General features: G+C 40.9%; 1 protein-coding gene across 1 annotated transcript; it reads left to right on the top strand.

The window, feature by feature from the left end:
• The first annotated feature begins 7,268 nt into the window (after window positions 1-7,268).
• Window positions 7,269-10,128, top strand: LOC147886089 (protein NRT1/ PTR FAMILY 3.1-like). Its single transcript, XM_087395739.1, has 4 exons — window positions 7,269-7,701; window positions 7,864-8,081; window positions 8,385-8,932; window positions 9,089-10,128. The coding sequence occupies exons 1-4, from the start codon at window positions 7,551-7,553 to the stop codon at window positions 10,092-10,094; spliced, it is 1,923 nt and encodes a 640-aa protein (XP_087251865.1). The 5' UTR covers window positions 7,269-7,550; the 3' UTR covers window positions 10,095-10,128.
• The last annotated feature ends 584 nt before the right edge of the window (window positions 10,129-10,712 follow it).

Below are 10,712 nucleotides of genomic sequence, written 5' to 3'. Positions count from 1 at the left end.
ACCATGACTCAATCAAAATTATTGCTTATGACATGGTAAATTGCAAGGAAGAGAATGTGATAAAATGTACATTTTTGTATTATAATCTCTCCATTAAAATACAAAGACTCTTCATAGCTTGTACCTCCTCTTTGCTACCTCTAATACATAGAAAAAAGAGGCTTTTGAAATCCCAAGTAAGATCCTAATACTAATATCATTAAGGTTCTTCTCTCAGGGTAACCAGGCACAAAGATTTTTTATACAATTGCCAATGGGATACAATGCAATAAGGGAAGCCATGTGATGTGGATTACACTGATCAAGCTATCAATACTTTGATGCACTTCAGTAGTTAAGTAGGCCATTCTAAAAATTGGATGCGGAAGACCACAACATATCCTCCTGCTCGACTAATAAAGTGTACCAATGAGTGATCTCAAATGCCTCTTTGCATCAATTCAACAACCATTACATTAGCAGACCTAACAGAGCACATTACATTAAAAGACCATAAAATATAAATAAATACATAGGATGCTTACCATCATGGCATTGTCTCCTTTAATGATGCAAGCAAGGAAAATAGGTATAAACTGTAAACTTTAGACATGAAAACTTTAGGCATGAAAACTTTATACATATTACTTGAAAACTTTGGACACGAAACCACACAATAAAACCATCAATGCTTTTAATGTCCTCCAAATCATGAAGAAAACCTATGCAAATTCCAAAATGCCCAACCTACAATTTATGGACAGCTTGTACTAGTCAAACACATTGTTTGATGTTGCACGAGCAATAAAATGGACATTTTCATGCATTTCTCTAGATTCTTCCCTGCTATTTCACCATTTCAAGTAAAGTTAAAGGACTATACATTTCATTTTCCATGACTAAAAGGTATTCCTGCACATAACTTATAGACAGTCGATTGTCAGTTATATTAAAGATTCCACTACTTCCCACTCCTATGCTAAAATAGGATCTTGTAAAGAAGATAGGCAAGGAAGGTACATAGTCTAAGAAATACATCCTTCCTCTTGGGAAGCTTATGTGGACCCTTGGCAAAACCTTCCATGACTATCTAGTTAGTCAAACTGTAAGTTCAAGTCATCCAAAGGGGAAAGACCTACAGTAGGCTAGAGGACAAAAGAAATTTGTCCAAAAGGTCCCACAATGGAGGGAGAGGGCAGTTGGACCAGAGCAGAGGAGTAGAGAAAGAGGGGGGCACACCTACAACACACCTAAGGAGAAGATAAATTCGCCCACAAGGGCCCACAAAGACATAAATGAGATTTGGGGATGATCTAGGGTGGTTGCACATGGGAGGGTGATCAAGCATGGGTTAAGGGGAGGGAGGATGGATTGGGTGGTCCCTAATGTAAGAGGAATAGCCAATAGGGGATCTCTGCATGCCTACCATCCCTCCACCTCAACATACCATTGCCTTACACAAAGGAGCACTCTCATTGGTACACCTCAAATCCCTCTCTAATCCCTTGAAATTAGGAAACACTAATTGGAGGCCCTTTTTAGACCCCATTTCTCCCCTAATGTTTTTATCGGATCCTTCAACATTGACATTTTTAAATCTCCTCCATCTTAGAGGAATATGGTTATCTTCCCTCATTTCATTTGAACAGACATGAAATGTTTTCTTCTTCAGCTTCAAAATTCAATGCTTGCATATGCCACGAATGCATTCATTGCGGTGCCACTCACAATCTCCCTTTGGACATACCACTAGCTCCCATAGAGAGCTTAGGCTACAAAACCTGCTCTCCCTTGCAATACATGATGAGGATCCAGATGGCCTGCAAATTGTGCATTCATCGGGGAGACATGTGCATCAATCCCCAATGGAGAAATGCTCCAACATGACCAGATCTCAAGTCATTCATAGCTTGTCGGGCCAGGTCAAAGTCTATGTGTGTTTTGCAACAATCGACATTTATGTCTTTGAGTTTCTTGGCATTCCAAGGCTTACAATGCTCAAAGCTCCTCTGCCCAATTGAAATGTCGGAATTCTGATCCATAAACTTAAGATAGAACTCCTTCTACTGATCCAACATGCAGAAGCAATTGAACAATGAGCCCTCTTTTAAATGGAACAATAGTGCAATGAGCTCCCTTTTTGCACTACTAAAACAAGACAAAACAAAGTATGCACAAAAATGTGGTCTAATTAAAGTATATAATGAAGCAAAACAATTTTCAACCACCATGCTAGTTTAGGATAGTCACAATTTCAATTACCGAGCTGGTTTAGGACCTATTTAGGACTGTCACAATTTCAATCACCGGGCTGATGTAGGACACGTTTAGGATAGTCAACCACCGGGCTAGTTTAGGACACATTTAGGACAATCATAATTTCAACTACAAGGCTGTTTTAGAACAGTCACAATTTCAACCACTGGGTTAGTCTAGGCTGATAATCTCAACTTCACATATTAGATAATAACAAGTATATTGCTTTGCATTTCTAGATTTCACAATTAGAAAATAACATTTCACAATTAGAAAATAACACTATATTGCTTTTCATTTTTGAATTTCACAATTTCAATCAATTCAGTGATGTTTGCCTTGAACCAGCACCGGACTGGGTTAGGATCATCAGATTAAGTCCAAGCCATCGAGGTCTAGAAATTAAGTGGTATATGACCCAAATAGTAGGAAATTAAATTTAACTAATTTAAGTACTAAGAAACACAATAATTTCAACCATCGAGAGTATCTATTCAACCCCGACAATCACATAACTAGTGATTGAGCTAAAGCAACCACAGTTGCATGATGTTCCAACCATCGGGCTGGTTTAGTAAAAGAACATTATATTACTTTTCTAATGTGAAATATATTTCCTATTATGTTCTGCTCAACCATGCCACTGGCCTGGTCAACAAGTAATGTTTGTTCAACCACTCCAATTCAGAACAATCACATAATTGGTGATTAAACTGAACCAGCCACGGTTGCATAATGTTCCAACCACCGAGTTGGTTTAGTAAAATAACTATATATTGATTTTCTATTGTGAAATATAGTGCTATCAATTTTTACTCAATCATGCCACTAGGCTGGTCAACAACTAAGCTGGTTCCGAACAATCACATAACTGGTGATTGAGTTGAACCAGCCTACGATTGCATGATGTTCCAATCACAGAGGTGGTTTGGGACAATCACATTTAGTCCAAGCATGGTTTAAGAAATGAAACAAGTAGACTATCCCAAAACTCAATCACAAACAACCACCAGGCTGGTTTAGGCACTACTGACCTACGTTGTATCAAGCATGTGTATGATGTGCTCCTCAAACACCTTGCGTATCGTCCACTTTTTACAAATGTCCTTTCTATTTAAAGAAACTCTCATATTTTGGTGCCAAAACGTTGTCACTATAGCAATGACTTCTGCAATTAAGCTATCTCTCCTTTTCTTACATTCTATTGAAGCCCACAGACTTCTCGGATTGGAATGATCGTGCATTGCTTTTGCTCTATGAGTTCAACCACTGGAGCCACGTTGGTCCTTTTGATTGTGACAACATCTTTGACATTGTGCACCCAAGCCGTTTCTCCTTTGTTTTAGGGGACACCAACATAGCTAATGTCTCCCTCTTTGCAGCTAGTTGGGGAATGATGTGTCAATATAGATAACTCCATATATTATTGACCTTGTAACGTTCAAATTGAGTTCTAATTTTGATCATTTTCATTGTTACTTTTTTAGTTAGATGACCATGGTGATATAACATGAATTAAATTAGTTCTTGGACTTGAAAGATGACCTATGTAATGAAGATTCAAAATGAAATAGATCAAGTTTTAATAGTCCAATTTGAAATAACAAATATGAGTTGATGAGCATTAAAAATGACCTATAGCTATATTATGCAAACCCATTAGAAGGCCTCATTTTGTTTATAATTTTCAAGTTTGAGTCTCAGAAGTCATTGGATTGTCCCAAAATTCCTAAAATGGTCTTCACACACTTTGGAAGTCTCTTGGATTCTCTATAGTAGTTAGAGATTTGAGCATAAATTTTGATATAGATGTGCACACCTTGAACATACCTTTAAAGGAGACGTGATGAATGCATATGCATAAAAGCATAGGTCACTCACCCACCCCAAATGCTTCCCCCATGGCACATCTTTAAATGGATTGAATGCATAGGTCACTTCATCCACTCCAAAAGCTTACGCCTCCACTTCATTGTGCTTATTGATCTCATTTGGGTTGTACTAGCACTAGTCCTTGATGATGATGAATGCATATGTACAAATGAAGGTCACTTCACCCACCCCACATGCTTCCTCCTATGGCACACGTTCAAAGAGACCATGATGAATGCATAGGTCACTTCTTCTACCCCAAAACTTCCCCCTCGCTCCACTTCATTGTGCTCATCAAACTCATTTAGGTTGTACTAGACATGATGCAAACATGTAAACAATGGGTGAGATATCTTAAACTTGATCGACTTTTAAGTTCAAATGGAAGTAAAGGTTTCCAAAGCATGAAATAGAAATTTTGTCTCTTATACCTTGAAAAAGTGCACATAGTCAAACATAACACTTCAGGTAGTGCTATGTGGAGGGATACCATGCCACAACTTATGTTTAGTGAATTGAACTTATAATATTTTGATGTTTCCATTAACCAATATTCTAAGAGAAATAAAGCACACTTACAAGTACTCAGGCAAGGCGACAAAGATTTTAAGCTCTTGAGACAAGAATTCTAGGGAGCAATAAGAAAGTTGAGGAAAGATAGGGCATGTGCACTTAATGTCAATAATTTCCTACTTAACTCCACGTTTCATGTTGAACATTGTGAGTTGTCTAGCCCCTACTTTCACCATTGTAAGCTTCTTGGACACATGAACTGTATGGTTACATGTTCTCCTCATTATAAGATTGGATTTATCTTATACTTGACTTGCTTGATGATGTGTTTCTAGATGCTATGATGGTGTGGTTCTAGATACAACTTTGTAGTAACAAGATGATCAACTATGAGACTTAACTTGGTAATTACCACTTTTCTTGATGCTATGTCCACTCTAGGGACATGAAATGTCGAGTTATATTTTACTCAAACTCATGTTTTATAGTACTATGCATCTACTGATAGTACTAATAGACTATATTTACTTCTTCACAATTAATAAACTGAGAATAGGCTTTTCTAAGTTTATATTGTAGGAAGTAAAGCCTACTCAACTTTGTGATCAACCTATAGGTCTAGTAAGCTAGCACAAGATAGGCGTACTTCCTTTGTTAGCTTAATTAGTTGAATCTATCTTTTTCAAACCATTAAAGCAGTTGATTGTTTTGAGTTTACTATTATTTGTCTAGATCGTGTTCTCCAAAGGCTCTCCATATGATTTATACATACCATGCCCTTACACCCAATTGTCGACTCTACATAGATCTTTGCATCACCATAGCATCTTCATAAGGTAAAAATCTTGGTAGAATCTAAATCGATTTTTCTTGAGGATATTGGGGAATATAGCGCTCAACTTATGGTAAACTAAATTATGAGTTAGCCTCTAAGGTGCCAAGTTATATTTAGTGTTTGAGATTTAATTCTAGTTTAAAATTACTAGATTTAAATATAGATAAAAGGGAATAGAGTGCCCTTCATATTGTAGCCTGTAGTAGAGTAAATAATGATTAGCCTTTGAGACCCCAAGTTCACTTGTGTGTCTCAAACTAGGTTGGTAAGAGAAATATATATTTTTAAAAGATTCTTTGTGCCCTTGGTAAGATAAAATAACTTTATATTTTGTCTATTTTTGACACACTTGATTTTTTACAAATTGTTGGATTGATTGTCGTTGTACCCTTTCTTTTCTCATAGGGGGATTGGAAACTTTTTGGGGGGTCTTCTTCATCTTATAACATTTGTCATTTTATTCCTTTATCCATTATTGTGTTAAAGAATTACCCACAAGTCTCCACTTATTATCATGCTCTTGCATATAATTTGCTCAATATGTTTTGGTTGGGGTGGCTAAAATAAGAATCATAAATTTTTTGTGAAGGCTATATACACTTCTAGAAATGCGAAGTTCACACTTACTTCCTTTTGGGATGGTAGCAAGTGAGTCGATTTATTTCTCTAGGGATATGCACCATGACCTTTTATTTAGGATACGAAGGTATCACCACTTATATTTACTTTATTGAAAAGATCAATAAATTGAAATATTGAAAGCTTCTTTTTGTATAATAGTTTTGATGAGACTAATATATTTTTGCAAGTTTATAATATTTAAATTACCTTTTAGTTTTTGGCATAATAGCTGGTCAGTGTATAAAACTTGGTTATATACTTAAGTTTAACTTTTCCAGTAGAGATGGATGGCTTTTTTAAAAAGACTTTATTTGTTAGTTTGTTTTTATCAATAGGACACACACCCCCGCGAGAGAGAGAGAGAGAGAGAGAGAGAGAGAGAGAGAGAGAGAGAGAGAGAGAGATTTATGAATTCTAATTATTAGATGCAAGGTCATTTCTACGTCCAATTCTAGATTTCTTCGACCACTAGACTATGATGGTTGAAAAGTGGCATAGTAACATCAATCAAATAAGCTTATTCCCCGTGGCCATGTAGAAAAGGCATGTAGAAAAGGCAATCGTGCATGTTTATCAACACGACCCCTTTAGAAATCTTTAAGAGATCTTCATATTATTTTTCCTTGGTATCTTTTTATGGATTCCCCTCCACATCAACTCTTCATTCCAATTAATGCACTTCATTTTAGTATTTGTCCTATCATTCTTAGCATGCGCATTAATTTTTCATGCTTCATTACTCATATGTGGTATTTGTGTGAAATTAGCTTTATGATCATTCGGCTTAACTTTATGATTCGCATGGCTTATTTTTTATGAACTTAAGAATCTCAGCATGCGCATGGTGATCCTAAACTTTAAAGAAAATAAAATTAGGTGATATCCAAATTGCGTACGCTACGGATAGACCCATATTACAGTGTTTGCATTACTCAACTACGATACAAAAGTTCTCAGCTTTTGGAAAGGCAGCGTGCGTTGTTCAAGGCACACTTGATTGACGGCTCATAGACAGAGAAAGCCCGGGCGCCACCATGGTAAAGGGCACAGGCATTGCAGCACCGTGCTGCACGGGTGTCCTTTTATGGAATGATGAGGGTGGCTGGCCTGGCTGCCCATTTCAAAAGTAGATGTGCGAAGCACTGTCCAGCAGCTGCTATATAGTCTACTGGGATATGGGAAACTTGGAAGGCGGCCAGAAAACTTAGAGAAGTGCTAGAGAGTAGGAAAGCTAATATACAGCTGGCTGAGCTGGGTAGCTGAGGAATATAAATAGGAGGCAAAGAATGAGAATTGAGAGAATGAGCTGAGCAGTTTTGATGAGGAGAAGCTTGACGCGAAGCTGACCGAGAAATGGGCAGTTTGCCCAAGAAGAGGGCAAAAAGATAGAATTTGAGTCCACGCACGGTCCTTGTGAGTGACGCTAATTAAGGTATCCGAGGATCTTGGTGTTAAACCTGTCGAGGTTTCATCCATGGAACCGTCGACTGGCACTATCCGCCGGTTCATGTCGATGGGCTGCTGTGGGTCTCCTCAATCTGTCCATGGGCATGCTCCCGCAATCCCTGCGCCTACGGCTGACCAGCGTCGACTTGGCGGCTGGAGGAGTATGCCTTACATCCTGCGTAAGTTCAGCCCGATTTCCCCCGTGAGCTGCCAATTAATAGTTCATGCTTGTGCTCGCTGATTATTATGTTTGTGGGCCTGTATGACTCTATAGCTCCTTTTTTTTTACAGAGCCCATGCATTGAAGTCTAATCTTCGTCTTCATGTGGCGCTGCATGCAGTGAACGAGCTTGCCGAGAGGCTCGCCAGTGTGGGCTTTACCCTTAACTTCATCTCATATTTGATGGGGACTTACCACATGAACCAGGTTGCAGCCGCCTCCTTGATCAGCATCGTGTCCGGTACCGCAAGCCTCACGCCTTTGGTGGGAGCATTCCTGTCGGATGCTTACCTGGGGCGTTTCTGGACGATCGTCCTCGGATCCGTTTCCAACTTGATTGTAAGAAAATCTCTGTCCGGAGTACGCTTTCTGAGTGTTTTGAAGTTCGTCGATTATCTCAGTTTGGGGCTTGCAAATATCACACTAAAAACAAATAATTCAACGAGGAAGTTTCAACGGAGCACTGGAACGAGAAGGTCCGATTGAAGCCTGTTCAGCGAATTGACCTCGCGAAAAATCAAGCATTGGGACGAGGAGGCCCGAGCGAAAATCAATGTGACCTAGGAAGCCCGATTGAAGCCTGGATTAAGTGCATCTCTCTTGAGCTAGACCGTAATCGAAATGCATGCATTGGGTTTGCAGGCATCGATATTGCTTATCTCAACCGCAGCTTGCCCGTCGCTCACACCGGCAGCCCATCAGCAGGCATCCCATGGGCAATTGGCGTTTCTCGTCGTGGCTCTCACGTTCACAGTCTTTGCAGCCGCAGGGCTTCGCCCCTGTATATACGCCTTCGGAGCTGACCAGTTTCAAGCAGGTACCCTCGAAGACAAGAAGGAGACGCAAAGCTATTTCAACTGGTATTTCTTTTTCATCTATGCGGCTGCCCTAGCCGGTGCCACGGTCCTTGTATACGTGCAAGACAATGCCGGCTGGGTATGGGGCTTCGGTGGACCAGGCGCCTGCGTTGTCGTCGCCTTAATCCTCCTTTTCATGGGAAGCCGTGGCTACCGGTATGTTCCTCCTGCCGGCAGCCCCTTTACAGGCTTCGCACAAGTAATTGTGGCAGCATTACATAAACGAAACCGTGCCTTGCCACTTGATGAAAGCAAGCTGCACAAAGCTGCGGGCCACCAAATGATCGAGGAAGTTTCGAAGGCCGACCTTTTCCCGCACACAAACCGTCTGAAGTGAGTTCCCACAGTCCCACTTCTCAGACTTGTTTCATTGTTCAGCGGTTTGACTTCATCCATCGACAATGCTGTTTCGACCAGAAAATGCTTCTCGTCAATAGGAGAGAACCGAATGACAGGTTTCTGATATTTGTAATTTGTGTCCAATATTAGGTGGCTGGACCATGCAGCTATCGAAACCAAGGACGACTTCAATGAAGATGGAAGCGTCAAAAACCGTTTCCGGCTTTGTACAGTGCATCAAGTGGAGCAGCTCAAAGCCATAATCGAAGTGGCGCCGATCTGGTTGATCAGCATGCTATCAGTCACGGTGCTCTCTCAGCACGCGGCCTTCAACATACCCCAAGCAAAGACCATGAACCGGCACATGGGACTGTCCTTCAAGATACCCCCAGCATCCATGAGCGTCTTTTCTTCCGTTACATTGTTGATTTGGATGCCGATCTATGATAGAATTATTGTACCCAAAGCTCGCAAGATTACGGGGCATCCCCACGGAGTCAAGGTGCTGCAACGGATTGGCATCGGATTCCTCATATCAGTATTGGCACTGATTGTATCGGGCTTGGTCGAGTCCAAACGGAGAAGCTTTGCTCGCGAACATGGCTTCACCAACCAGCCTCACAAATCTATTCCTCTTTCCGTCTTCTGGCTGGTGCCCCAGTACTGTCTGTACGGGCTGGGCGATAGCTTCCATGCAGTTGGCCAGCTGGAGTTCCTTTACGACCAGCTTCCTGACAACATGCGCAGCATGGCCGGTGCGGTCTTCTGGTGCAGCGCTGGTGTGGGTCACTACGCTGGCACCATCATCCTGCAGATGGTGCACAGATGGACCAGTACGCCAGGGCACGAAAACTGGCTTTCAGACAATCTGAACCGAGGCCATCTCGATTACTTCTTCTATCTACTGGCGATGCTACAGCTCTGCAACTTCCTCATGTTCCTGACTGTTTCTCGCCAGTACAAGTATAAGGGCTCTCACAACAAATTTGACAACGATAATCAGCAGCAAATCGGAGTAGCAGCAGAAAAGCCTGATCAAGAGATGCTTTCTCATCATGGTGCTGTCTGTACACCAGCAGCTTTCGAGGGTCAAGTGATACCTGTAGGAAATCCACTTCTGCGAACGTCTGCTGCCCAAGTTGATGTTGTAGTATGAAAAGATATGGAGCTAGTTCACGCTGCAGTGTGTTTTCAAGGCGGTTGTTGCGAAAGAATGAACGAGTATTGCAGATGTTTGAAAACGTTGTAATGTCGCTTGATAATGAAGTAAATCTCACATAATACAGTGTACCAATTCTTTGGCCCATACCCATTTTGAAGTAGAACTCTCGCCTGTCGGATTTGCATTTTTGGCCCTCATTATATTCTTAGTCCAAGAGAATGAACTATAGTATACATTAAAATGAATGTGGTGGCCACATTGGTTGTGGCAAGTGGTAGGAACGTTCTTCTTAGAATGGCCCTTTAGGGAATGCCTACTAGAGCTTGTGCATGTGTGTGCGAGTGCTTGCATGTCTGTGTGTGTATGAGAGAGAGAGAGACGAGAGAGACGACAAGAAAAAGGTCTAAAAAGGGCGATCCTAAAGGGCACCCAATCTATTGGCTGTCCTTTTGTGAGGCTTGAAGGACGGTCAAAACAGTTTTGATAGGACAGGGCAACCAAAATTTTATCCACCCTTTTTTCCTTGAAAATGGGCACAAAGAAGGGCGGCCAAACAAGTCCTCCCTTTTCTTTCAATAACTAGATTTGTGGCAGGTAACCTTTCCGTCGTGA

Source organism: Dipteris shenzhenensis, chromosome 24 (assembly GCF_047967505.1).
Source record: "Dipteris shenzhenensis isolate YYH24624 ecotype China chromosome 24, Dip_SZ_1.0, whole genome shotgun sequence".
Taxonomy (NCBI): Eukaryota; Viridiplantae; Streptophyta; class Polypodiopsida; order Gleicheniales; family Dipteridaceae; genus Dipteris; species Dipteris shenzhenensis.
Note: the sequence above shows the minus strand (reverse complement) of the source record. Positions and strands in the feature narration are given on the sequence as shown.

Bases quoted from the DNA above. Each gene is read 5' to 3' on its own strand.
- LOC147886089 (XM_087395739.1), top strand. From the start codon at position 7,551: ATGGAACCGTCGACTGGCACTATCCGCCGGTTCATGTCGATGGGCTGC. The intron at 8,082-8,384 runs GTAAGAAAATCT...TTGGGTTTGCAG, and splicing joins GATCCGTTTCCAACTTGATT to GCATCGATATTGCTTATCTC. The intron at 8,933-9,088 runs GTGAGTTCCCAC...GTCCAATATTAG, and splicing joins CCGCACACAAACCGTCTGAA to GTGGCTGGACCATGCAGCTA.